The 27981-nt window shown below is 48.3% G+C and overlaps 9 protein-coding genes and 1 non-coding gene across 10 annotated transcripts; 4 read left to right on the forward strand and 6 right to left on the reverse strand.

Annotated features, from left to right (window-relative positions):
• The first annotated feature begins 2448 nt into the window (after window positions 1–2448).
• Window positions 2449–2522, forward strand: EURHEDRAFT_t75. The gene has a single exon. It is a non-coding gene; the product is annotated as a tRNA-Asn (tRNA).
• A 589-nt stretch (window positions 2523–3111) lies between these two features.
• On the reverse strand, window positions 3112–5660 carry EURHEDRAFT_455710 (putative nuclear localization protein; the record flags this gene model as incomplete). Its single annotated transcript, XM_040784293.1, has 3 exons — window positions 3112–5006; window positions 5230–5340; window positions 5567–5660. 3 exons carry the CDS (start codon window positions 5658–5660, stop codon window positions 3112–3114), a joined length of 2100 nt encoding a protein of 699 aa, XP_040638951.1.
• A 2295-nt stretch (window positions 5661–7955) lies between these two features.
• On the reverse strand, window positions 7956–9533 carry EURHEDRAFT_455489 (uncharacterized protein; the record flags this gene model as incomplete). The annotated part of the gene is made up of 3 exons (XM_040784278.1): window positions 7956–8507; window positions 8586–8890; window positions 9095–9533. 3 exons carry the CDS (start codon window positions 9531–9533, stop codon window positions 7956–7958), a joined length of 1296 nt encoding a protein of 431 aa, XP_040638952.1.
• Window positions 9534–11467: 1934 nt separating this feature from the next.
• EURHEDRAFT_377357 (uncharacterized protein) lies at window positions 11468–12106 on the forward strand (the record flags this gene model as incomplete). The annotated part of the gene is made up of 1 exon (XM_040778957.1): window positions 11468–12106. One exon carries the CDS (start codon window positions 11468–11470, stop codon window positions 12104–12106), a length of 639 nt encoding a protein of 212 aa, XP_040638953.1.
• Window positions 12107–14112: 2006 nt separating this feature from the next.
• Window positions 14113–14981, forward strand: EURHEDRAFT_402471 (uncharacterized protein; the record flags this gene model as incomplete). Its single annotated transcript, XM_040780141.1, has 2 exons — window positions 14113–14162; window positions 14621–14981. 2 exons carry the CDS (start codon window positions 14113–14115, stop codon window positions 14979–14981), a joined length of 411 nt encoding a protein of 136 aa, XP_040638954.1.
• Window positions 14982–15424: 443 nt separating this feature from the next.
• EURHEDRAFT_402472 (uncharacterized protein) lies at window positions 15425–15949 on the forward strand (the record flags this gene model as incomplete). Its single annotated transcript, XM_040780142.1, has 1 exon — window positions 15425–15949. One exon carries the CDS (start codon window positions 15425–15427, stop codon window positions 15947–15949), a length of 525 nt encoding a protein of 174 aa, XP_040638955.1.
• A 1513-nt stretch (window positions 15950–17462) lies between these two features.
• Window positions 17463–19315, reverse strand: EURHEDRAFT_455464 (MFS general substrate transporter; the record flags this gene model as incomplete). The annotated part of the gene is made up of 6 exons (XM_040784275.1): window positions 17463–17601; window positions 17673–18349; window positions 18402–18568; window positions 18626–18870; window positions 18934–19016; window positions 19085–19315. 6 exons carry the CDS (start codon window positions 19313–19315, stop codon window positions 17463–17465), a joined length of 1542 nt encoding a protein of 513 aa, XP_040638956.1.
• A 1512-nt stretch (window positions 19316–20827) lies between these two features.
• EURHEDRAFT_536892 (uncharacterized protein) lies at window positions 20828–21738 on the reverse strand (the record flags this gene model as incomplete). The annotated part of the gene is made up of 1 exon (XM_040787340.1): window positions 20828–21738. Exon 1 carries the CDS (start codon window positions 21608–21610, stop codon window positions 20828–20830), a length of 783 nt encoding a protein of 260 aa, XP_040638957.1. The 5' UTR covers window positions 21611–21738.
• A 911-nt stretch (window positions 21739–22649) lies between these two features.
• On the reverse strand, window positions 22650–25975 carry EURHEDRAFT_499767 (uncharacterized protein). Its single transcript, XM_040785728.1, has 2 exons — window positions 25754–25975; window positions 22650–25689 (listed from the first exon to the last, which is right to left on the reverse strand). The coding sequence occupies exons 1-2, from the start codon at window positions 25889–25891 to the stop codon at window positions 23026–23028; spliced, it is 2802 nt and encodes a 933-aa protein (XP_040638958.1). The 5' UTR covers window positions 25892–25975; the 3' UTR covers window positions 22650–23025.
• Window positions 25976–26115: 140 nt separating this feature from the next.
• On the reverse strand, window positions 26116–27955 carry EURHEDRAFT_386180 (H(+)-transporting V1 sector ATPase subunit C). Its single transcript, XM_040779672.1, has 5 exons — window positions 27522–27955; window positions 27369–27463; window positions 27213–27304; window positions 26661–27153; window positions 26116–26608 (listed from the first exon to the last, which is right to left on the reverse strand). The coding sequence occupies exons 1-5, from the start codon at window positions 27814–27816 to the stop codon at window positions 26420–26422; spliced, it is 1164 nt and encodes a 387-aa protein (XP_040638959.1). The 5' UTR covers window positions 27817–27955; the 3' UTR covers window positions 26116–26419.
• Between the last annotated feature and the right edge of the window lie 26 nt (window positions 27956–27981).

Consider the following 27981-nt stretch of genomic DNA (forward strand, 5'->3'; position numbering starts at 1 on the left):
ATAGAGACATTTGACTAACACATGTTATTCTCAGAATGGAAATTGCATCTGCCTTGTAGTAACGTGCTGAACCATAAACATGATTTATTGGGTGGTTTAGGTTGATAAGGATTGATCGGATAAATGGTTGACCCGAGTAGCGCGGTCAGGAGATTCTTATAGTCGATGTGTGCGCACATATTGTAGATTAAGCACTCAATCAGTTGCGTATGCGCACATACATTCGTTAGACAATACAGCTCTTCGTTAAACTAGTTATCTACATATAGACCTCGTTTAGTCCGGAATAATCGACCCCCGATTTCCCTTTTGAGCTACGATCCGAGAGACCCCGCTTCATAGGTTATGTCTTAGCACCTGATAATCACGTGCCTTCTTCACCGCCCTCTTTTGGCCAAATTAGGTAGCTGGTCGGACGGCTCGACCGACCACCCAATCAACTACTCTTTCCCATATACTCACATGTACGTAAGATCACGTGTCTCTAGAACTATCTAAGAATGAATGTGTGTGTGTATTAGGAGGTGGGAGGCTAACAGGCCTAAATAGCCTCTTGGACCGAAACGAGGGCGGACCCAGCGGGCCACGTGCTTCACCGCCCTCACTTTCTGCCCGGTAGTAATAGTTAGCCTTAGCCGATAGGCCACCAACCAATCAACCATCCATCACACACCAAAAGGGTACTAACAAACTAAGTCGTCCATGGCCTGTTACTTGTCTCGAGCATAGATATCCTGCTGCCTATCATGCGCGGTATCAGTGGCGAAGTGCATGCGCCAACATGCCGGACTGTTTCATGAGGAGGGGCAAGCCACCAATGACTAGGCCGTTTCCTGTTGTCAAGTGGGCCAACTAGCACCCTGAAAGGGGTTTTCGCACCAGGGTGCGAGTGCCCGTAGAATATCGCACCCCTCTATAGAGCACCCACGCTAGTCGCGCGAGCGCCAAGATTTCACACCACCTCGCACCTTTTAGGTGCCGTCACCCTACTATCGACCGCATTTAAGCCACACGCCGGCCGGTTAGTAGTTGGGTGGGTGACCACCAGCGAATCCCGGCTGTTGTATGTTTTTTGGCTCTTTTTTACATCTATTTCTATGTATACATAGATAGCCCTTGTTGATAGTTTCGGTTTCTGGGACAGACCCGTCGGAGTGTGGGCCACAACCCGCCACCTACCAAGGACTTGGTCCTGCTTTTATCCATGGAATCACTTTGGTGATATAGAAAGAGATGAGATACTAACGGATACCGATTAGCGAAAGAAGTTATTCATATTTTTCCTGGCGAAATGGGTAAATCGCCCATATCATACCCGGGTCACAATGGAATTACTAACCATGCCAGGATTAACTCAGATGCAATTTTTCTCCCACGGCTCAACCATGAAGTTGGGTGAGAAGTCACCCTCAGGCAGACTATTGGAGATTATGTGGTGATGAAAGTTGGTGCGACGCTACGCGAGCTGTGCGAAGAGAATTTTCTTTTCATTGGAACGGGAGGCGCAGTCCACAATCTGTATCGAAACCGATAGGCTCCGATGCTACGCTTCAGGGACAATTTCGCTCAGGATTCGCCTCTCGAGTCGTGGGCGCTGGAATTCCGGCAGGTCGTGGAGGATGTCTTTACCAAAAACTCGAAACCACAACTCCGACGAGCCATGACGAGACTGATGAAGCATCCCGAGTATAATGATGCGCACGCAACGGACAATCGTTCCATGTCTGCCATTTCCGTTGCCGGTTGCAGCAGGGGGTTTCGAGGATGAAGATACTCCGGCGGTCCTTAAGGCCGAGATGTGGGAGTTGACAAGTATGTGCAATTCACTGTTTAATATCGGCTTATGGTCAGAAAACTCTACTGTGTAGATAGGTTGTCATTGATTTCGAATTCATGGATTCACGAATCGAACATGCAGTTGAACGAAGTCTGTCCTGAATTGGTCATGGCTTTTAGCTGCGGCTGGGGCTGGGGCTGTTTTGTCTCCGGTAAAATCAATTTAGAAACTTAGATACGCGTTGTTGGAGGTCGCACGTCTTCCTTGGATCAAAGGGCATGTGCGTCGGGCTGCCCTTGCTGAAATACTGTAAAAATGAGGTCCTTTCATGGAAGTGGGTGACACCCAAAAAGAAAAATCCCCCATATAAACTACCTTAGACTGAGATGATTGATATTAACATGATATATATCTTTGAATGACTCTTTACGGACATGTCTACTTTCGGCAAGTACACTTGAACAATATAATCCTTTCCAGTCAAATAACCACTACTGCCCTCCATATGAGTCATCCTAAAAACGCTATCCAAAACAATTCATGAAAACATTGGTCGAAGTGCCGTGCGATGCGCTTAGAACGGCTGGATACAATAAAGGCTAGATTAGATCAATTGTACAGTTATGATACAGGAATATGTAAGTACCCATGCAAAACCAAAAACATAAGCGGTCTCCGTGGCGCAATAGGCTAGCGCGTCTGACTGTTAATCAGGAGGTTGGAAGTTCGAGCCTTCCCGGGGACGTTTATTTTTGCTTTTTTTTTTCTCGCACCGCAAAACAAACATTTCGATTGCAATGACTTGCTTTTTTTATATCGAAAATAAACAAAATTGTTCGATTGAGACGCTATCAGGCTATCGAATTGAGAAAAAGTAGAGAAGTAACCAACCAACTATGCAATTTAAACATTGGTTCGAGTCATTCGACATCATCACGATAAATGCAAAACCAAAAAAGCAGAGCATATCAGCTAAACCAGACGAACGATAAATAACAAACTGGCAAAAATCCACTGTCGTGTTTGGCCAAGTTGTTATATATTGGCATGGATATCAAAAACAAAAAAAAAGACTGATATCACAAGAAGCAGGCAAAAAATTCAACTGGGTATAACAGGGGTATAGAGAGGAAAGAAAGGAAAACAGAAGTATGCACCATTAACATTAGCTAGTACCTTTGGCCAAGGATAATGAAAGAAAGGGTGTTCGTGGCAAGAAGAAAAAGAGAAGCGATAAACCAGACAATATCAGAACCGTGCTGTTTTCCCCGCCAGTCTTGCTGTCCCATACCTCCTAAACGCCAACCTGGACCAACGCCGGCTATCAATATAACCTAGTAACCCGACCATCCCATGGGACTTCCGGACTGACCCGGTTGAGGGGGTCCGGATGGTAGCGTCCCACCAGCAGCTGATGGCCAGCCGGGGATACCACCTCCCGCACTCATGCCCATGGCAAGTCCAGGCTGCGGTGTTCCAGCCATAAAGGGTTGACCCCCGCCTTGAGTGGCAGGATACATGGTTCGAGCCATTGCGGGATACGGGGCAGCCGTAGCCCCGGGGAATCCCATGGATGCCGCCATAGGTGTCTGCTGTGCTGCCTGAGGGTGATGAATCGGAAATGGTTGCGACATCGACGGTACGGACGGACGAGGTTGGTTGCGAGGTGATTGCGAAGGGTGCGGTTGCTGAACATTGTGCGGCAGAGGAGATGGCGAGTGTTGTGGTGCGGCGTGGAGGTGCGCGTACTGGGGCATGCCAGCGACTGGTGTGCTGGATAATGGTGATGGCTGTGGCTGGGGAGGCGGTTGACCCCACATTTGTTGTGGCTGCGACGGATATCCGTATGGAGGCGTTTGCGTCGGCAGGGCAGCCGGTCGCTGGTGCATTAGGTCTGGTCGCATGCCTGGTGGCATGGCTCGTACTGCAGGCGATGGTGCGATGGCGGCTTGTGGATGCGATGGCGGATGGAAACCGGACTGACCGCCACCCATCATGGCACTTTGATGAGACATTACAGGCTGCGGCGCGGACGAATTCACCATTCCTCCCCTGGCAATCTGAGTGGGTTGCAGAGAATTTGACGTCGACTCTTGTGCCCCCTCGAGTTGACCGGGCTGCGACTGTGCTGCTTCCGCTGCTGTCTCACGCTGGTTGGCATAGAAATCATCTGTGACCCTATGGCGAAATGCACGTTGCGAGGTCAAGATCTTGTTGAAATCTGCTGTATGCGACGCCTGGTTCAGAATATCTGCCGCTGAGCTGGGCTGGGTACGGTCCTGGTATGCTTGGCCGGTAACCTCCTGGCGTGCACGAGGCATACTGTTGTACTCGCGCAGCCGAGGGTCGTCGGTGGTGGTCATATTGAAGATCGGAAGCTGCGAAAGAGAGACAGATGGCGCGCCGGGCAGCGGCATGCCATCGAGAGGGTTGCTGTAGATCACGTCGCCGTGGGTTAGGGTTGGTAATAGATTGGCATTCGCAGCCTCGGCCGCAGCAGCCGCGTCACGCCTAGCGGCACCCGGTCGCTTTTCTCCGGCTAAATCTTCCTCAGTGAATCCTTGTTTCCGGGCCTTGCTCTCCCAGTAGTCGTCGCGTACCCTTCGTCCGTTGACAACGACGCGGCTGCCAAATTGACGGAACATGGATCTGGCTGAAACGATGGCGATTTGGCGGGATCGATACGAGTAAGGTAGGATGTCCTGGTGGATCATATCATCCTTTTCCACCTGCGTCGCTATAATTTTGTGTAGCGAGCGATTTTTGTTAAACAGGAGATATGAGTCGCGATACCCCAACACACGCGCACATTCGGTCGCAAGCATAAAAAGTTTCTTACCGCGAGGAGCGACGCGGAAGGTTCGGCATTTGTATTCCCGACCGCCCTGGGGATAACCCATGGCATCCACCTTTTTCTCACCGGCATCGTCAAACTCCTTGGGGATGTATTCGTCTCCCTGCTCATCGAGTTGGTCCGTGGTGTGGTCGCGAACGGTCGGAAGTGCTTTGATCACAGTGGCCTTAGATGGAGTGGTCTTCTCCGAAGGCGAAGCCTGCGGTGGTGACACGGCGGCGCCCGCCGGCGGAAGCGGTTGCGTCTGCATGCGCGGCGTTTGAAGTTGGGCACCTGAGGCGGCTGGTGTAGAGGATGAAGTTTGATCAGCGGTAGATGGCCGTTGTTGAATCTTTGGAGGGCGCCCTCGTTTCCGACGAGCGTGCTCATCGGTTCCTATGCCGGGTGTGTGTCAGCTAACATGAGCGCGTCGGGAAAAGGCAACAATAATAACAGCGCCCACGGAATAACAATGTCGCGAGTCTACTCCGATATCTACTTTTCCTTTTCTTATCAAGAAAGACGTGGATTGAACCGATGCGATTTCGAGTCGCAAGTCCCAATTCAACTCGGGAAAAGAAAGGATAAATAGGCGATAAAGAGTATAGGGTGCACATACCATCATCATGGTCTCCATCTGTAAGTGCATTGAATTCCGGGCTCCGACTGCGCTTAATCCCACGAGGGACTATATTTGATGAATCTGCAGGCGTGTAAAGATTAACAGGGACTAAAAAAATAAAAGTGAAAAAAAAAAAAAATATTAGTTCAAAAGGTGCCATGGTGAAGAAAGCGAAACATATAATCATCGTAAGATGCAGCAAAAAGCGGTCGCGACAGATGTGACAGCAAAAAGTGATGACAGCGCCAGCACATGACATGCAACAAAATACGAAAAAGGAAGAAAAGCGATGTCATTGATTATTTAACATAGAGAAGAGGAAAAAAGAACATACCATTATTCAAAGCAGCGGGATTGATAGTACCCGATCCATCGACAAGATCACCGGCGACTCCATTCATTGGAGCGGAGTGGGAAGTGCTATACATGGCGGGCCAAGGAAACGATGGCGCGAACACAAGTCAAGGAGGGCCGTCGCAAAGCCTCGGTGGATGAAGCGAGGGGGAAGGGAAAAGGGTAAGGAGGGTAAGGCGCGCGTTAGCGAACGCGAATAGAGTCAATCAAAACGCTTATGCTTGGACCGGGGGGAGGGAATATTGGGTGTTGAAGGAATTAACACAGGTAGTATAGGCTGCAGGCGGAAGGGGGAGGGGTAAAGGAGGGGAAGGGATGGAGTAAGCAACACAAGGAAAACCAAGGAAGTGAGGTTAAGATCCTCGCCGGTCGTCAGATAGCAAGAGAATGAGAAACGAGAGAGAGCGATAGAGGACACGACACCCGCCGAATGTCACATATGCAGTCAGCTATGCAAGAAGCACGGATAGTAGTAGTGTAGTGTTATAGGTGTACTCTGTATAGACAGACACTATGACCGGGGGGGGGATGGCAGCAGATGAATGGACAGGATGGAAGGCTGCGATGCGACGGATGAGAGATGAGTGGCTGAACACACCCGGACAGGATGGAAGCCAGATAAATGGATGAAATATATGGAGTGGATGGAGATGGGGATGTGGATGCGAAGATATGAAAGGTGGACGACCGATCAGCTCGGATACTGCCGATCAGGCAAGCGGTGAGTGATAGACGCGTGGCTGGTGCCTTTGTGAGATCGCACCGCCACAATCGAGGCTGAGGCTAAGTTTGAACCGACGGAAGACGACGGGTGCAGGTCCAGGGTTCAGGAGATAAGGATCAATAGTCTCGCTAAACATAGTATCCTGGCATATAGTATGCCGTATGTAGAAGTTAGGACGAGGGAGAGAAAGAAGGATAATGTATCGTGGGGGAGATGGTGGATAACTACCCGGGATTACTCCGATATCCAGAAGAATGCTTTGAGAGGAGTAATAATACTCGTGGCGCATGTGAAGATCCCGGAATGAACTCGTTTGAAGAGATGATATGGTTCTCTTATTGCGAAGATGAGCGAGACGAACCATGGATTCCTGAAACCCTGTGACGTGCACTCGTTGATATATCACTATATTATTCTTATCCTTTACAGAGCCCCCCCGTACAAATCCCGAAATCACAGAGAGTCTATGTGAATATACCCGGATATCGCCGTCCGGTTAGAAGAAGTACTTCCGCTGCCTGCCCCGGCGGCAACCATCCTGCCAATACACTCAGTAGAAACAATTAAAAAAGTCTATGTAACGACCTCCGGCCAATCGATCGATCGATCGCGGTAGATGCGATAATAGTTTCTCACTAGTCCTGTATAAGAATAGACTAAATTCCTTTTTTCTCGGTTCTCTTCTCTTTTTACAGTGTTACCCCGATAGCAATAGCTCAAAGGAGAACCAGGAAATCAAACAAGACTAAGCCTTATGTGCTGTACAGCGTAAACACAACACAATATACCAAAAACGGCAAAACCAGCATATCCATTATCGATCATCCGGTCCTGTTGCATCAAAACTGAGTTCAGGCCCCCGGCCGCATATTTCTGACTATCTCAAAACATTTTTGTATGAAGTCAATCGACAACACCCCATCATCCTCATTGGTGGGAGGGGAATCTGGTGCATGACTCGAAGGTATTTCCTTGATAATCTTTTCGGGGTATGTTTTGATTCAGTAGTTATATGGAGAGTGCGCGGGTAGCGTTACATTGATGTGAAAACCTATGCTTAATCATTAGGGACAATCGTCGAGCGATGGATCTGCCCTATGGCATTCCCGAGTGTGTACGAGTACTCGTAGAAGAAGGAGATACTGAGTCTTGCCACTGCGCACTTGAAACAGTCCGGATGTTCCGTGGTAGGGATATATATTGACTGTGGCAAGTGCAGGTGACCACATACGTCAAGTCACTTGAACATGGACACATTCAACTTGCGGTGCTGCGGACACAAGGCAATGAATGCAAGCGAATCGTTCAGACCAGTGGCGAGAATGCAAGCAGCCGGACGCTAACTTTAGCGAATCAAGATTATTTTATTGGATAATGGAGTAGTGGATGGCGATCTGGTGATATTAATTGTGACGGCTAGGCCTGGATGATTTCCAATCCACGATGTAACTTGGCCAATAAACTAGAGGATACCAGAGCCCTCCTCGGATGGTCGCGCTATACGTACCTTCGAGGATCCAAAACCTGCACAGCACTGGCCCACTGCCGCTTGGACTGCATTTTATGTGCAGTGTTCTGATTTTGCTGCCGGATTACCGGCCATCGCAACGGGGTCATGCCGCGAACAAGAGAAGCCAAGAAACGTTTACCGCCATCGCTCTCGATTCTCGTTATCATATGTCTCCTGGTTGTACCCATTCCACTCCTCACGCATACTCTGAACACTCCGCGGCGGCTGTGTTTCCTCGCCACTGATCCTCTGGCCCGAGAACCTCACATTGCCGTAACAGTTTATTTGGCCGCAGATTCTGCCCTCGCCGTAAAATTGAATCCAGCCGGTGCAGTTCGGTCCAAAGGACATTTCTCTCTCGCTACTTTCACGGCCGCGCCATTTGAACGGGATCTTCTTGAATGAGGATGACCAGGGTCGTTCTTCGAGGTGCATGATACCGTGAAACATTCCGAAGTCATATGATCCCCACAAGGTATTGCCCGCTAGTCCGAGAATGAGATTGAATTCTTCTTCTGGGTAATCGCGCCATTGATCTAAGTCCGATGACCATATTTGATATTCGCCGTTGACCAGACCTAGCGGGGGCAGAGGAGTACTTGAGTCATCGCCGGGGCCATCGTCGGGGCCGTTATTTTCCGAGTAGTCGCTAGGGGGATCAATGTCCATGGGATTGGGTCCATAATCCTGTCGTAGATGTTAGAGGCACGCACAGCTTAAAAAGTTACACAGGAGACCTACATATTCAAAAGATGAGTGATTAACAGGCGTCGAGTATTCCTGCTTGTAGAGTGGATCCGTGGGACGCCTGTCACCGAAGAAAGGGTTAGAGCGACGTGCTGTCTGTTTGGTTCGAGGTCCCCGCGCGGGCTCTGGGTTGTCAATTGAAGCCGCAGGAGTCTGAGAAATGCCTTCTCTGGAGCTAGCTGTCGCGCCTCCCCTGCCCCTGGAGCATTTCGCTGTTTGCTTTGTTCGAGGTGGCTGGGCTGGTCCTGGGTCAATCGAGGCTGCTGGAATCTGACTGCTCCTAGACCCGGCCGTCGAGCCTCCCCTGGAACCAACTGTCGCGCCTCCCCTGCCTCTAGAGCATTTCGCCGTCAGCTTTGTCCGGGGCCGAGCTGGATCTACCATCGGAAGAGGTTCAGGCTCGCTCTTCTTCGCTGACGACTTAGCAGCAGGCTTCTTCACACCAGCTCCAGTCTCTGTCTTTTTCGCAGGCGTCAAATCCGCAGCCTTGGTCTTTTTCGCCGCCGTCGCCTTGGAAGTCGGTGCACTCTCCTCCCCGTCCCTCTTCCTCTTATTCCCGCCAGCCTTTGCACTAGCCCCAGCACCCCCAGCACCCCCAGCAGCACCAGTACCACTAGAACCACCACTCCTAGCCTCCTTATCCCTCCTCTTCCACTCCCTCTTTAAATCCCCTTCAATCTTCACAATATCCCTCGGCACCGCCAAACCCCCGCCCCTCACCGCATCCAACAACCGCATCTTCGCAACAGCCTTGTTTTTCGACGGTGCGAGTCCATAATGCAATAACTGCGCTTCATACCAGTGTCCCACGGGGTCTGGTGTCTTGCTTGCGGTACTGGTGTCGAAGAGGGACTGCAGCTCGGGGACGGTCGCGCGGCGGTGCAGGTTGTGGTTGGAGGTTTCGACATAGAAACTGTCGACAGCGAAGGAGAATTTGCCGTTTGAGACGGGGCCTGCGAAGGCCATCGTGACGGTGCGATGGTGCGGTTGTGTTGGGGAGCAACCGTTTGGTTGGTTGATTGGGTGGTCATGATTGGCGTTTGGGTGAATGTGGCTGGTGATGCGGGGCACGTGACTTTGGGGATCATTCTAGGGTTGTAGCGTTGATAACGCGCGATTCGATTATCGAGGGGGGCTAGAGAAGGCATAGAATAAACATAGACGGAACTGGGGTTATATTAACTAGCAAGACGTAGCTCTTACATGGTTGCTAGGGACATGCATGCCCGTGCAACCAAGTTATGCAGCAACCCATTAAGAAGTATTCTTACTTCCTCGACAACAACGACTTTCAGACCACGACACAAAAGTAGCAATCCTATGGTCCCAATCCCGCCTTGAAAATGCACCTGTCATGCAAACAGTCTAGACCCCGTTCCGTGGGATCCGACGCGCATCCCGCATATTAAAGTGCGGAACCGGACATAAGAAAGGAATGGGAGAACTCCGGATTACGGAGCAAGAAGCACAGCAGAACAAGACACAGAAGATGAGGCGAACCAATTGTATTGTATTGTTCCGAAGTATCCCCAGAGTCCGGAGAATCCGGAACAATGCACCGGAAAAGTTAATATCAGTTGACGACGTGGCCGGGAGGGATACCCGAGGTACTGTGTGCGAAGACAGAGGGTGAATCATCATTAGTGAGCAAGCGCCTACGGAGAGAAGACCCGTAAGTCTCCTGATAACATGGCGGATTAATGAAGGGAACCCCCAAGAAACCGCACATTTACCCGTCACGGCATAGATTGGTTTCTCGAATGTCAATCCTGGGGATAGTCCAAGCGTCCGTCGTCACTAGTCGGCAGTAGCAGTTGTTAACTATTGGAAACAGTCAGGTGACAACCCCAGATTGCCATTCAGGGTGTTCCTGTGACCATGCAGCGTGGGGCCACCATGACTAACGTGTTCTAAGTTAAAAGGCCAATCAAAGCCAGCGTCCCAGACTTAACCTTAAAAAGTAAGGTAAGGGTCTGCGGGGAGACTGGGACCAATAAGATGGGATGGGGGTTTCGGTATGCCTATTGAGGAAAGGGCGTTTCGCTTCTTTTTACATGATATTACAATTTTCATGGCTCGGTCTTATGAGATTGGGTTTGGATTGCTACTCTGTACAGAGCACAGCGTATAGGTATAGAGGTATATGCTACGATGCCAGGGCAAGGTAGGATCTCTACGAGTACAAGATCCAATCTACAACGCATCGAATATTCTATAACCTAGTAGTGCCGACCAGCCGGGATCCACCCAAGGTCACCTGCCCGTCCGGTTTTGTCGGTGGGGCGCGGCAGAAAGCTGAGTCACAGTGTCACAGAAGAGTTTTCAACCTGACAGAGTACAGAGTGGAGGAAATCGAAGAAACGTGTAATGTGCTCTGTAAAAGAAAGCCATGAGAATAAATTAGACAGGATGTCTGGGAATACAAGTGTACTAGTAGTATGGAAGAAATTACGCTGCGTGCGTACGGTAATACCAGGATCCACGGTCTAGACTCGCCGCTTGCAGATTCTGTTCGATCAGAAGGTCACCTGGACGCTTCCAGGCACCGCTGGCGTAACCCCCCCTAGGCCACTTTTTCTTTTTAACCCGCCTATTCTCTGCCTCCCACTTTCTTGCTCTTTTCCCTCCTCTCCCAGTTTCTGTCTTCAAATCCTTGATTTAAATATCTAGATATATCATCTCTCGTTCAACCCTACTCAACAACACCTGTTTACTTTCTTTCTCCCCGCTGCAGTAATCCGGTTTTCCATCGCCACCGGTTTATGACATCAACCACATAAGCCTTTTCATCATCTTGCACTCAATTCAGTGTACAAAAGTGGCCGCTGTGCATGTCCGATCACAATAACCCACATTCACAATAATTTTCTCCCGGAAAAAAAAAAAAAAAATATACAGCCATGGCCATCACCTCGTTGGACATGAACCCAAAATTCTCCGCCAGCAACCCTTCGATGAATAAGCGATGGCCTCCGCTGGCTGATAAGACCTCTCTCCCTTACAAACTCACCTCTCTCTCTCGTCAAAAACTCGCTCGTGAGGCTACTGCCCCGAATCCTGACATCCGTCGTTGTCTCGGCCACTTTCGCCTCCACTGCTCGTCCATGGAATGGGCGCAGAAGGATATGACTACTCGCATCAACTCATTCGAAATGGAGGACGATGATGAGGATGAGGAGGAAGAGCTGCTGCAGCAGCAGGAAGAGAAGGAAACCAAGGAACTTCCGTTGCTAGGAGCCGACCACGAGGACAAGAACAGGGTCAAGAGCCGCAAGGACGATGAAGACGAGGAGGGTTCGGACAAGAAGCCATTGCATGTTCGGTTTCAGATCTCCGTGAAGCCTTCGGCTACCCCCACCACACCGTCACAATCCTCTTCTCCGTCGCAATCATCGACCTCGTCTTCTCCCTCATCGCCGTCCGAGGCCGAGAACGCAAAGGACGGCCTCTTGGAGAAGGGCATCAGCTGCATCCAGAAGACGCGACAGCACTTTTGGTCAAATCCAGGACAGTGCATTCCAATCCGGATTGCCAATTGATCGGCTGTTCTCACTTCCCCTCTCACGTCCATCACGACACTGGCTACTTCCGACCAGTCTTTTTTTTGAGCATCAAATTGCATATTGGGAAACGGGACAAAAGGCGCAAATCGGTACAAAAACGAAAACGATTTTATCAGTATATCTCCTAATCCGCCTTCGACTTTCGTCGTTACTACTGCTACTTATTACGAATTTTACGACCATTACGAATCTCATCAATTTTTTTTCTTCTCTCACCAAGAATACGCATTCTCAGCTTTGGTGTTGAATGGGTCGGTGTTTTTTTTTTTTTCTTGGATTGAATTGAATTGGATCATCGGAATGGAATGGAATTAGGATTGAATAACAGGACTGTGTCGCCTCATGTACCTATAGTCTGTTTGATAGCATTTGCTTTGATCAATATTTAGCAAGCAAAATTCTAATAAAAATCTAATAACCACCCTACCAGTTGCCTCTCTTGCAGTCGTATTTGCACACGCAGGTGCAAGTACGGGGTACATTATCACTAGCTCACATGATCCTGCCAACAGCCAACACATACATACAGATCTTACAGCATCCTTCAATCATATGACCAGGATCACTACCGGTAGAGTATCTTGCGTAATCATACGGTGCGTTACTGTACGAGTACGCAAGCATTTTCCCTTCGCTTAGTCTCCGACACCTATCTGTTTTCACTCTTGGATATGGAATCTAACGAGCTTGAGCAACTGCGTCAAATCGCTGCTGAGATGCACAGTTATCCGCACAAGAGCGGCGAATGGCAGAACAAGAGACAAAAAGCTGACCTGGAGAAAAGAATCGGCCAAATAAGATGATTCAACCGCGCACAAGCAAACCAGTCCCCTACAACATTATTGAAAGACCTCCGTCATGTCCAAGACACAACTGTTCCTGTTCTTTCAGTCGAGCCTGACCCGACCCTGCTTCTGAATCGGGATACTGAGGAAGTGCCTTTTGTGCTTGATATGGATGCATCCAATCTACTAGATGCTTGTGCCAGGTTTAAGCTATAAGCTATGGGGGCCCGGTTATGCTGAGAAATGTCGACACAGCATTAAATAGAGCAATCACCGGACCAACAAACTATACAATGGATTACTGGTTGTAGGCTTTGGCCTTTTACCACAGAATTGTCATCGACGATGCGCTATAAACTTCAACTGCACCAAGGAAACCCCAGGCAACGAGTTTGGACTCCTGATCAGGACCTGATACGCAGGGACTTACATTCGACGACATCGTGATCGATTTGGAGCATCTGGATGCGTCGGAAGAAATCGGTTACCTGAAAGATGTCTTAACGAGTCGCTTCTTCAATACAGACGAGCTTCCAGAACCAGTATAAATGATGTTGAATGGCTAACCAGATAGTAGTACCCACAGGAACCGCGGACATATCACAGGAATACTTAACGTCTATCCAGTGATATAAAAAATATTGACGGTTATCTTTCTTTCGAAGCTTTTTTGCTCAGTTCTTAACCTAACAAAAGCTACCGGGAGCTCAAGGCAGAATGGTCCACAAGCAACGCAAATATCTCGTGGCAGTCGTTCTTACTGCATCGTGAAAGAAAGTGTTGGTCATCCTCGCCGGACTGATGCAAACCGCTAGCTGTCCGGACGTGACGCTAATCCCGCTGAATCCTGATTTTTACAAGCCTGAGTTGCGGAAGAGAGCTGGACGATAATAATATTGGCGATATTCTGAATCTATGCTCGACGCTGGCCTTGCGAAACGTGACTGCTACGGACCACCCTGCAACCAGCGACCCAAGTGGGACAGACTCTGGAAGTAATGCCGACTGTTCGGTATGAAGGAAATCGGCATCTGAAAGGCAGGCCCGGAAGTGGTCTTCGTTTACAGACTGTGGAAGATAGAGTTTTCTCTGATTAGCCGCTTTGGTTCATAAAAGAACTGGCTATGACTCGATCCATGTGCCCAAAGACCTTTATTCGGTCGTGCAGCTGAGCTGAAGAAGAATATGGTTTAGAGAATGACTGGCATCAGCCGCACAAAAGTTCATGATAGACCTCAATCATTCCGGTACGGGAATGAATGGAAAAATTACCCATCCAATCGATTTCACATTTGATTTATTCGATCTCGAGATGGATAATAATGTGCAATCCCTAGTGCAGCGCGACTCATCAACAATTGCATGATCAGCATCGTAGCTACCAACATTGAGGATCACCGTGATATTTGCCATCCCCTTAGGAGAATCCAAAATATCTAAGAAGGAACAATGCTATTGTCCCAAGTGAAGAACATCAACCCTTCACATTGATCGTATCGATATCAATTCGCCAAAATGCGTTTAACCCCCCCTTCCTCACCTTATCTCTCCTCTCCTTCTTTGCCACCTTCAGCTATGCCTTCACTGGCCCTACCTGCCAAAGAATTAAGGACGACCTTAGAAACGGACCCGATGGAATATTCAAGCAATTCGACAATGAAATTTGCAAGAAGGGCTGCTAGCCCACCATCGAAGACTTCGATAGGTTCGCAAAACATCATCTATTTGAGCCACTCGTCAAGAAGGCCACCAAGGATATTGGTATTACACAACATCAGGGCAGCCTCTTAGCATTGGCCAACGATGTTGTGGATATCACCAAAACCGAGTGCGCAAGCAAACCGAAAAGGAAACACTTGTGTCAGGATCCGGCCACCCTGAAACATTTTGGTTCCTGCTTCAAGGACAATCTGTTACCGGTGGTTATGGGACACATTGGTCAAATTATGCCGTTGTTTGCTGAAACGCTCTGCAAGGAGTACGAATATCTGGTGAAAAATGAATTGTGGGACGGCACTATTCCTCGCTACATTAAAGATTACTCCCGGACACGCAAGAAACAATAAAATGACGGTAGGTTTATCGTTGGAGATAAGTTCCTGAACATTTGAGCTGATATCCTATAGTAACGATGAACGGGATGTTGTGGTATTCAATTGAAGCTTGTCTGTATTGATATAGTCGACGGAGAACGGAATACATGACATTTATTTAGCTATTTATATAAAAAATACTGAAGATTGACATAATAAGCCGACCTATACGGAAGTCCGACGATTTAGGTACACACATATCAAAACGTAATCACCTATGATGCCTGTTGAATGTGCCTCAAATACTCATCATACTCTTCCTAACTCTTCTTCCCTTGAAGAACGTGTGAAACGACTTTCTTGCTTCCGGCATCCTTACTCTCATTCTCAGAGCACCTTGTTATCTGAGCTAGAGATTTCTATTTTTAACCTCTTATTCTCTTTATCTTTACCCAGACAGGCGACTCAAGCAAGCCATGTACTTGACCACATCAGTTACTGACCGTCGCGATAAGAAAACTGGCAGCCTCATTGCCGACCCTCTGAACCTCAAGAAGGTCCTTTTCACTATCAATTCCAATACGCTGAAGAAAGACCCTCGCATTAATAGTTCGGGTCATAGCAGCAGTGGGATTATCCAAAAACCCGAGCAAACGTTGAAAATGAAAGCCACTGGCTTCCCCAGCTTCCGCCACCCGGAATCGGTGTATATAATTACTGGTTTGATACTTGCTAAGGGCCTGGCACTGAACGTCGAAAATGAAAGCATCAGTTTTCGGATCAAGCGTGAAAAAGATGCTTTCTTTGCCTACCAATTGCCGAAGTTGGAGACCAAAGGGTTGAAAGCGAGAAGAGAAACATTTACCGAACCCGAAGTCTTCTCGTCGCCTGGGAATGATGGTATACACACTAAAGAGAATGAACTTGCCATACAATCTACAGAGGTGGAAAGTACCAATAGATGGACAAGGGAAATTGAGCAGATCATCCAGACCCTCTAGAATCATCGTACCGCTAAATTTGCTTTTGCTTGTTGGGTTTTTTTTTCCCCATTATATGTGATTACACTTGATTGTTGGAGCAAAAAAGAGCATACTTTATTTCCTTATTCTTTTTGTTCGTCGCATAAGAGCAGTACGCATGCAGGTTAAGAATGAGGAATTGACCGAATAAGATTCTAGCAAAACTTGTTTCTCGTTTCTATGCTAATAAATTTCCTTGTCTGTTTGCCACAATTATTCTCGAAGAAGCAGTTCAGCGTACGTCTGGCCATCCATATCTTCAGTCATCTTCCCGGGATAAACAAGTTTGATTATGGCGGCAAGATCATTTTTTTGAGTCACATTTTGGAAGGATGGACTGACATTGATGACATACCTGTTTCTTGCAGCGTAGCTGATGTTGACATCTTGGCTGTCGATGTTGCCTAATCCCACAGCATTGTGAGAAATTCCTGACTATAAGCTGTTATGCGGCCCGAAAGGTTTCCAGGCCAGTAAAGCCCAGTCTAAATCACCATTGGAGTGATGGTCGCTCGGGTTCTTGTTCGAGCAAGAGAGAACGAGCTTAGGTCCAAAGACAGGAACCTCGACAGAGCTACCTCAAGCTACGCTTCTTGCAAAAAGGAAAATGGGGGAACATAAGTTATTCGAATCCAACAATGTGGTATTTGCATACCAATTAATCTATATTGAAGTGAAAGGGCGCAAGGAGCACATCCTGTACAAGAATTCCAAATATACATACATCGGCTACAGCGCTTCCATCCAGCAGCTCGATAAAGTCCTTTCGTGATATCACCGTCATGATACCTCTCTCTTCCCTTGTCTGAGAGATTTGATTGAGAGTTCACTTACAGTTGTAACATCAACAGGAATTTGCAAAATCCAATACTTTGCTCATCACCCCTCTGCCAGCACCATGAGAGAGTATCTGACATACCGGATGTCAGAACTTTCCCACACATAACATATAAAACATACACAGACAAATCAGATCTCTGTTTTTTAGAGCTATGCTTAGTTGAATCAGTGCACTGGTGAGATTTTTTGTTAACTTGATCACACAGAATCCAGCATCCCTTTCTTTTATTGAATAAAGAAACAGTATCAGTGCCGTTCATAAATCACCTATAATAAGCTAGGTATCATTGGAATAGTGTACAATGGGTTTTACACATATATCAATAACAACCCACTAAAAACCATTATTGAGCGTTTTTCTTTTTTTTTTTGCGCCTCGGAGTTTGTCCTTTCCTCCTCGATTAGCCATGATTTTATATCCCTGACGCCAGCATAATTCTCGGCCGATTACAAGATCGGCCAATACCACTAACGCAGATTGAGATGGGTATAAAGAACAGTCACCTACTATGAATAATGTTTGCTTGATACTGACATGTCTATATCCAAATCCATCAGCGTCCTGCCAAACATCCTGGTCTATCTGTTCTATGGTCCTTCTATATATCCTCTGTTTTCCTGTTGTCTAAATTCTCTGACAAGCCAAGCCATCTCACTCCTCAATAGGCGGGCGCCATGACCGTCCCAAGTACTGCAAGAAGAGGGTAGGAATCACGCTAACTCCAACCATCAAAGCAACACCAACGCCAGAGCTCGCAGCCACACCGACAGTCTCGAACATTGGCGGGAACCTAGACCAGCGTTTATTAGCAAGCTACGAGCAGAAACCTTTTTTTCATCGACGACTTCACCAACGACTTACCAAAACGGACCAAGAAACCCCCAGATCTGACGAACGAACGTGATAAAGACACCTATACTAGCGGCTTCATTGGAATAACAATCCACGGCGTACGTGATCAGGACAGTGGTAATAATCTGGTTGCCAGCAGCGCCAAGGGCAATGCCAATAATAGGTACGACATTCCAATGGCCCTGTTTGGCTTTTTCTGTGAACACGAGGAAAATGATAATACCAACAATGGACAGAGTATATCCAAGGTAACTGAGCCAAAGCCGGAACTCAGGTTCAGGCTTGCGCTGGATCTTCTTCTGGCGCATATTCATCCACAAGTCCGACATAGTGCCGCCTATCTGCTCACCAATGAAGGAACCGATAATTGGGCCCAGGAATTGAAGGCCTAATTGTTCCGAATCGAGCTCGAATTTCTCCTGCAGGAGCTGGGGCACCTCAACAGTTGCTAGCACATTGCTGAGACAGAAGATCATGGCGTATGCAGCGGCCGGAATAATTACGCAGGGGTATGTGACCATAGCGAGGGGTTTCACGAACTCGAACCATGTGAACGGAGTCGGGTCGATCCGTCGGATGTACAGGTACTCGCGCTTCCAGCTTGGTTCGTTGGGTTCGTCGAAGCTGCCGATGTATCGAGTTTCGGGTCCGAAGAAGAGGTACAAAATGAATTGGCCACCGTTGATCTAATCAGAATCTTGTTAGCTAATGATCATCAATTAACGAGGAAGCGCTGACCATTGCTAAAATCCAGTAGATCCACACATAGCCTGCCCGTTGTGTGACAAACCCGAAAATGAACGGACCGCTTGGGATACCCAAGGTTACCAGCAACGTCCAGACACCCATATATTTCGCACGCTCGTTCTTGAAATACGTTTCCATCACAACTGCGCTTCCGATCGCTATATGAATGTGTCAGCTATCTCTGCTGCAACGCGCCCTCGTAGTCCTGGTCTTACCGGATGCAGGAGAGATAAAAAACGCCTGGAGAGCCCTGCAAGCAGCCGTGGAGGCATAATCGGTACTTTCCGCACAACCCACGTTACAAACAAGACTGCATATCAAAGATATGAGGAAAATGGGGCGACGACCATATCGATTCGACAAAGGCTTCCAGAACAATGGCGCACCTCCGAGAATGGCGATCTGGAGGGAGGTCAGGTAACTGGCTTTTTGCACGGTAACCCCATATTCTTCGGAGATGCTGTTCGCGGTCACTGATTAGCGCATATACATACATCGTACGATTCAGTGGAGAAGTCCATACATTTTATATGCAGGGATGATACCCGCCGCAGCAAATGTCCCCATTAAAGCATGGAATGCCACCAATATCAGGTTTGCGAATTTCTATAATTGAAGTAGACTCCGGTCAGCTAGCTGTCTGCACAGAAACATCCCTTTCACGGGGCTCACACCTTCCACCCAGGCCAATTGTACGGATCAGCGGCGTCCATACTAGGAATCGGATCGAGTTCCAATGTCCCATGGCGTTCCATGAGATAGTCCCGATGTGCTTTGGAGATGCGCGAGGATACTACATCTGCATATGTGGTGGGAATTCCAGTATCCGTGCTCTCTACAAAGACTTCATGGCTCTTAACAGGATCCGGAGGTCGCTGAACATTGTCTTGTCGACGGCCCTGCATCTCCATCGACGTAGTCATCTCCGAAGACTAGTCACGCCGTCAAGGTGAAGAAGAAAAAAAAAAAAAAAAAAAATGTACAATAACAATACAAACGTTTGGACAAAGTTACAAAAGTCAATTTCTGAGAGACATGCGATTAATTCCCCCGGAAAAAAAAGTTAGTAATCTGGGATTCTTGTTAACCGGGGAGGCTTCGCCACAGGTTGTGCTTTTGGCTGACCGGGGGATTCCCCGACCCCAGAATCGGAGTGGAGAATGCGGATGCCCCAGACGTCGGATATTATTGCACCGAGTCTAATTTGTCAGCTCTGACCATCTTGAGTCCACCAACGATACTGCTAGTATCTTGGCGCTGGAGACGCCGGCAAAAAAAGGCCATGACCATTGCCGGACATTTACCGTGATTGATACCGATGGCTTCTAGCCCTAATCCTGTTGCGGGTAGTATACGTCAGCGGGTTGGTAGTGGTGGTTATGTTGAAGTGCCGAATTGTAGTAATCTGCAATCATTTCGTAACCTCAAGGTCCAGAATTATATTTGGTCGACTTATGAGGAAAATCACTTTCAAATGGCGTGGGTATTCTTTAGGAAGTCTCAGCCAACTTCTTTCGATTCGCGGTATTAACGCTTTTAAATGGCCAACAAATCATATTCTCTCAGACGACCCCTCGGCCTCAAAAATGGGGTATCTTCTCTGAGAGTTTCAGATACTGGCCCCTAAAATAGATCCTTGGGTGAATACGAACTTGAATTCTTGAGGCACACCACTTGCGTCTATTGCATAGATGCAAACAATTGTATAATATCCTGTAGACACATTGCACTATCAGTTTTAGTCTTCGGGAAATCCGAATCTTGGTTCCTGAAATAGACTTAGACCCAAGGTCTGCATTGCATGCGACCCCCTGGGAAATTGACTGGCATGTTTCCCGAACGTCTTTACGGTTCCGACGTGCCACGTCGGCTTCTGCGACGGTTCTCATAACCGATTAGGTACCATGACAGCGCCAGACTGACTTGGCCAATATGTAGGCAAGAGACACTGATGCTTGCGGTATTGCCATAAATCTTTAGGAGGTCGAAAGTGTGATGACTGAGCCATTATTAACTTCATAGGGGGTAGCGACATGTTGTGCCTCTGGGAAGCATTCCCGGAATAGCAATCAGACACCTGATGAAATGAGACCCAGGCGAAATAAGACGGTAAGGGAAAAAAAAAAAAAAAAAAAAAAAAAAAAAAAAGGGCCTTCGGCATCATGGAGAAGGATGGCAGAGACGAACAGTCTCACTCGAACTAATACCCTCCACGATACAACATTTCGTGATAGTGACTGGGCATCTTGCAAATCTCTAGCTCTGCCAATATTCTGGGAGAACTGGTCTTTTTCCATAAGTCGGGGCCAAGTCGTAGGTGCGATGGCCGCAGGGTGTATGCCGGATCGGGTCTGACGCCATAAATAAATCTTGCTCTTGTAGCAAATTCAATAGCTGTTATTGAGCTCTGCAAGCGGTCATGCAGTTGCTTCATGTGCATGCCGAATCCACTTAATGTCTGGCTGAAAATAAGCTGCATTGTATCTAACATCCCAGCTGTTCAGAGTTGTATGACTCGCACCATGACGAAATTTGCTTGTCTTTGGCTCGCCAGGTCCTCCGTCGAGTTCAAGTGGCTTATATCCGACAATGATCTCATCTTTAGCCGTGATTGTGTTACCTGAATTCCATTCTATTCCCACCGCGTTCTCAGCACCTGGCTCGTTTACCTTAAATTCAGCCTTTAGGTATATCCCAATTTGCATTTCCTTTCTTGCGATGAGGTTCTTGCAGGTCATTATGCCCAAAATAAGGTAAGCAAGCTTGCTTTTGTGAAGTAGTTGACCCTTGTTGCCCTTAATTGCGCGAAAAGCGTGATTTTTCAACAGTCGAGAGAGTATCCTCTCTTCAATGGATTCTAATAGAAAGATCAAACCTTCAATGTTGTTTTTGCAGACTGTATCTGCAACATTTTCCGCCACATTGTTGACATTATCCTTTATCTCTGTCTTAATCATAATAGAATGACTAGCATTGGACGTTTTGCAGATTGCTAGACCCTTAGAGACATGGCTGCAGTGGTGATGTCTATTGGTTTTCATAGTGTTGGAATCAGACGCAGTTTTAAGAAGGGCGTTCTTGAAAAGTAGGATATTTTCATAGCCTCGATGGAGTATATTGCTTTGAAAATGCCTCATCCTCAACTTCGCTGATATAAATGGAAAATTCCGAATAAACTGGAGCGAAGATACTATCACCATTTTCGGCAGTTATCTTTCGTCCCTTATGTCCATGTGTATGGACGGAGGAGAGGGCGCAAGGATAGTGGCTTCTGGCATATGGATCGCAAGAGTGGCCGCCATCATGCCGACAACGAGTAGAATCAATCAATATATCGATTCCAGGGTGTACGTCTCATCCTTTCCCTAGACCTTTCCAGACAACCGAATTGGCGGATTTCCCCAGAGACTGAATGTCAAGGTGCTGTCTCTGGTGCTTCACATCTCGCGGGCTTCACGTGAAGTGGCGAACACCAAGAGGACTCATTTTACAGAGGATCTGGGTGGATGATGGCAACTTCTGGACTTGAAGGGTTGATCATGATGTTACTAATTGCGATGGGGCATCCAGGACCGTAGCGGAGACTGGGGCAGGCCATTCACGCTGCTCCACGAGACGTGACTTCCTGGACCCCTCTATACACCTTGGGAAGTACTGGTGATGACGAATTTAGCTGTCCCGTACCGGATGAGGTTAGTCGAATGGCAGGGTTCTAACTGAAAAGATGAGACCAACTCTGCAGAACTAAATGTGGTAGCAAGAGACCCGTCCACTTGATTCGCTCAGTAGAATGTCGAGAAAAACCATCGCTTGATCCGAGAAGACAGGTCAAGCACATGAGCGACCCTCGAATTAATCCACGCACTGTCGCATTTTGTCTGCATCGTGGGGTATCATAGCTCGCCTGTAATAATCAGGAAGTATCAAGCACATGCATACTTGGGGTCATTGTTACCAGTAATTTATGACCATGCAACCATTTGCGCAACCTCTTGCATTGCAATCTGTAAAGAACTTATCTCAACAGCGCTTCTTACACTCAACCAGAGCTTTGGAATTTCCAGTACTCCCAATACACGCAACATTGTAGGATTGATGCGATCTTAAGGAAGCTGGGTCTGTAATTGCTCTGTTTAAGGTCTGATAAAGCGCAGAAGGAATCGTAAATCAAGTCGTTCGTGGAGTTTGGCGGCATGTCATTGACGATGCTTTGATAGGCGTTGAGTCTATAGCCACTAGGTCATATAATATTGACAGAATGTATAATAGAGCGGCTTTAACACTGTGGACTTGAAAGTATTGATACTGAAGCCAGGATGAGATGATAATGATGGACATAGTGGGAAAACTGATGGAAGAAGACTTGTTTCTGTGCCGAGGGGAATAGGTGAAGGTTAGACTGTATAGTCTTCTAAGTGAAGGGGGAAACGTGACCCTCCCATACTGTGAATGACAGGGCTCGAAGGACCAAGTGACAGTTTCTTCAGAAAATAGGGTTTTATAGTAGCATACATACAGAGATGAAAACCCAAGCCGCTAATAATAGTAACAATACCCATCCCGTTAACCAAAACCGTGGCATACCATAATCGCAGAACTCCATGAAGTGTAAAGACTAAAACCCAATATCATCCTCATCATTCCACCCCAAATGCTCATATATCGATTTCTCTGGTGTAACAGGTACCACGGACGAATCGCCAGGAGCAAGGAAATTCTTCTTAACGGGTGTTTCCTGGGCAGTACTCTTCTTTACCGGTGTACTTAGAACAGCAGTTGCCGCAGGCTCAGACGCAACTGCAGGAGAGTCTGGAACGGGTGCAGCGGGCTGTTGCTGTTTCCTAGGCGGCGTTTCTGTAACGGAATAATTGAATTGTGGCTGAGCGATAGGGATATGGCGTGATGAGATGGGTGTCGAGGGTGCCATTTCTGTTGGCTGAGTTGAAGAAGGACGATTAGGGACCCGGAAGAGGGTGTTAGATGTATAAGTCGCGCTCTTGGATTTGGACAAACAAGGGGATTCGAATGGTTTATTCGGACGGCGAGTAGGAGTTCCCTGAATAACGCCCATGTCTCTGCCAGACGTCCCCGAGAACGAACTCGGACGGACCGTGGAGCCGGGGACCATTTGCGCGTCACTCTCGTCGGGTGGGGGTGAGCGCTCAATCGAATGTCCAGGGAACGACCGCACCATGTTAATAGGGAGCGGGGGAGGTGGTAAGTTGAAAATAGCATCCCTCTTCCGACTCCCCTTAGGCGTAGCCATGACCTGCACGCCTTGGCCTAACGGATTTCGGACGGGATTCTTCTGTTTGCGCGAGCTGCCACCGCCGCCAGGCGTTGTCCTCTTATCCGCATCTTCAGCAATATCTTTGGCGACTAGTTCTCGATTGGGTCGTCGTAAGGCATGAATCGCCGCGTCCAGTTCTTTCTTCTGGTCTGCCAGCAATTGAACCTTTTTCAGCTTCGTCTCGTGCTGTTTGGCTTGTGCGTTGAGGTCCACTTCGCGGTTTTCCACTCGTTTGGCCTTTTGTATACCGCCCCGGACGTTGGCGCTTGCCATTGGTAGTAACGGTTCCATGGATTCCCGTCTGCTGTCTGGTTTGGATGGTGCTGTCTTGGACCGCTGGAGTGGGTGCCGTCCTTGAGAGGCGGCTGATTTCTCGTCGGTTAATACACGCTGCAATGAGCGACGGGGTTTCAGATGCTGCAGCTGCCGTTTTGCAGCGGACTCGGATTCTCGCCGTAGTGTTTTCTTTGCTTGGGGTTTCGCAGGAGTTGTAGAGCTGGAGACGCCGAATTTTCGCGTGACCAGCTTGCATTTGTCCGGGAGGCGCGACGCATAGAATGGGACAATAACTTCTGTACAAAAATCTCGCACAGCGTCACTCTCAGCCTTTTTTCCAGAGAGGTGGCTGTTTTCCGTATCCTTAATTGACTCGGGGATTGCCAAGTCGTCGAAGCTGACGGCATGCCAGATGCACAGCCGATCAAGATGTAGTTCAAGCACCACGTTCAGATCTTGCAATTTCTTGCTCTTGGACCTCTTTGCAGTTTCGTCAGGTGGATTGTCGCCGTTTGCACTGTCTTGCTTCTTATCGTCAGGCAGAGCCGACTCCAGAGCCATGGTCTCCAGTATAAGAAGTATCTGCAATTGAGTTTCGCGCAGTCGTAAATCAGCCACGTGCTTTTTCATCTCTGCTTCTCGCGAGGTCTCAATCGCGACACTATTCTCCGACAAGCTCCTATCCTTCCACCACTTCCGAATGAAATCCTCTTCGTCAGGATAAAGCCCATTTTTCCCCAGCTTTTTCTTCTTTTGACTTTTGCGCTTTTTAGTCTGGGTCTCGTCGTCAGAAACACTGAGCATGATGTCGCGGACTGTAGCTGGTATCGTCTCTTTATATTTCAAATCCATCTTCTTCGCGGGGAGTATAGCTTCTCGGTAGAAGTTGACCAAGTCAACGGGCGTCTTGGAAGAGTCGGATTCTGTAGATTGGAACGTATTGCGACAACGTGCCTGTGGACCTTTGGCAAAGTATGCCAGGGATGTCTTGGAGATGTAGAGAGCCTGCAGATACTGGTCCCGTAAGCCATCTAGTAGCTCTTGTGGTGTTTGCAGGTCATCAACATCGGCGGATACCATCGCGCCCAGTTGCTCCTGGGTATCATTTTTAGCGATACTCGGCATACGAGCACCGGTGCTCGAGCTCCTCTCGAGATTGAGAGCGACCATCGAAGCAGTTTGGCTCTCCACGGATTCCACAGGCAACACACTATCCCCCTCCTCCTGGTCGAAAAATGCGACGCAAATATCAATGTTTGCCCCCTTCTCAGGAAGCACATTCGCATCCACGATAGGCTCTTCGATCCGCGCCACTTCCCACCACTCAACGGCCCCATCCCGGACAGGTGACTCGCATCGCACCGTCTGGTCATCAACGACAGCAGCAGCACTCCATCCCTTGACCGCAACAAAGATATCCACCTCCTGAACCCAAGGCCCTAATCGCGAAACCGCATATATCCCCCTCTTCACTCTCTCAACAACGTATAGACCTCCATCAGCCGTTGATCGCACTGCGAGAACGCTAGGCTCGACTCGTTCGCGCAAATCATTCTCGAGGATGGGGATGTCCGCCACAAACAGACTACCCGATGGAACAGGCCATATTGTAGATGATGAAGGGTCGAGCCAGGAGAATGGGACCCTGGAACGGGGGAGGAGGGTGATTGGGTCGAGGACGTAGCGGTCGTCGGATAGTGATGTCGCGGGGGCCTGTGGAAGGGAGTATTGTCAATGGTGGGTTTAGACGAAACAAGCGAGTCTTTGTATGACATACCCGAATGACGATCGACGAAGCCCCCAGATCCTTAGCAGGAGGATGCCATGTCTTGCGCTTCTTCAGCGGTGGAAGCGCATGCGCACCGGCGAGTGAATTGACGGATTCGAGAACAACGGGGGATTCACGCGAGGCCATGAACGCGTTTAACAAAGTGTATGCATTCTTGTTCTATAAAGAAGCGACGATAAAAACTGCAACGTAAATATATTTGGAATTGCTAGTTTGTACTGGTAGATGTAAAAAGTCCTTGATAGCACTTATCGCTGGTGACGCGGACAAAAACGGCTTGGCGTCACGCGTCACCGCCAGAGGGGGTTTTGAGCGAGGAACAACACGAAGTATATGTGGAATTTATGAAGGTGTTCTATATGGAATGAGAATCCCAAGGATAATTCAGTATAAATGCCTTGCGAACGCCGTGTCTCTGCTGGTGATCAATCGCAGTGGACTGCGCTAGTTAGGTTTCATGATAACGCCGAGTCTACTTCAACACAGCACGAACATCGCCAATTCAAAAACTAAGCAGAATGTATATATGTATGCTACCATATCAAACATCAGGAAGAAGGTATCAAAGGTACCGAGCAGGGTAGTGAAGAAAAAATGAACCAGAACAACAGATGACCAGACATCGCTCGCCAACCATTTACCAACGCAAACGCTTTAATTGAACTCAAAGTCGTAATACACATATGCCGTGTACTCTGCCCCGCCGGCTTCGCCGGCTGCCTCGCTCGGGTCGTCCCTCTTGACCCGCCCTTTTTTGTCTCGCCCAAAGGCATTGCCGGCCAGGTACGAGTACTTGTCATCCATGTTCCGTTTTGCCTTATCTGCTTGCTTCGGGGTTGGTGCCTGTTTCATCGTTAGCAACATGAATTAATTGCAATTGCATTGGCGTACGTACCCGAATGATCGTGGAAACGTAATCAAGAGGAAGACCATAACGGAGTACAGTCTCGACAAACACCCGGAGAACAAGTACATGGATCCAGACCATCACAGCCTCGCTCCATGCTGTCCGTCCCAGACGGAGGGTCTCATTCCAGAGTTTCCGCTCATCGCCGCCAACACGCTCAACTTCCTTCTGCTCTTGCTCCCTTCCGCCCTCCACGTACTTGAAGTCTCGTGGGATCCACTTGTTCTCTCTGCACTTGTGGATGAATTCGGTGCTGTGTTTCTTGAACGTAGTGACCGCATACAGCGTAAACTCGTCATCGGATGCCACCAGGTTTGCGGAGCGGGGAACGACCATGGATGACACAGTCTCGTATGATCTCAGAAAGTCTTTGACTTGCGTTGCGGGAACCGCGATGAGATGTGTTTCGATAAATTCGGAATCCTGAATGACGCTGCGAGGGTCGACTACGGATGCGAGGGACTTGGTGGAAAGGTTACCTCTGTTGGGCCGAAGACGTTAGTGGTCAGGTACCGGAAGTGAAATGACAAAGAGACGTACGTCTGTTTTCGTTGAAGTGTGGCCAGGTTGTTCTTGACCTGGTTGTATTGGGAGTATTTCGAGCGGATATCGTTATCGATACTGGCAGCTTCCTGGAATGCGTTAATATCTTCCGTACATATTACACTAGCAACGCATTAGGTCCCGTATAACTACCTTCTGTAGCAAATCAATCAATTCCCCAAGAGGCTTATCAGCGCGATATTTCACTTTATTCCACGAGAACGTCCGCAAATACTGATCAACCGGCTCTAACTCGCAATGTTAGCCACATCCTCTCCCAAAACCGAAAACAAAATGCCCACATACTGTCATTAACAGCCTTCATCTTATCAATCTGCGCCTCATCGTCCAAGATATTCTTCAACGCATCCCCCACTTTGCTCACGACACCCTGGCAGGCCGACTCGAGCTTCGACAGCTCATCGGCCTGCTGCACCAGAGTATCTAGAGTGCCGATTTTGAATTCGGGAATCGGGAAGGGAGATACTGAGCCGTTATCGGGCGATACCGTTGTGGATATGGCGTCGAGAGCATCGTCGCGATGGTTGGAGGTTGTAATGGACGTGGGGAGCGAGACGAGGAGGTACTTGGTCTTGGACATGATGGCGATCTAGGAGAGGGATAAATTGAACAATCAGAAGTAATTCACAGGGCCACGCGCAGGAAGGCGGGCATAAAGCAGCAGATGAGAACGGTGTTGGCGGTGGTGACGGAGGTAGTCGTCTTGTTGTCTGCATACGGAGAGCTGGGCGGTGCGGGTGGAGGC

This window comes from Aspergillus ruber, assembly GCF_000600275.1.
Source record: "Aspergillus ruber CBS 135680 unplaced genomic scaffold scaffold00012, whole genome shotgun sequence".
NCBI classification, from domain to species: Eukaryota; Fungi; Ascomycota; class Eurotiomycetes; order Eurotiales; family Aspergillaceae; genus Aspergillus; species Aspergillus ruber.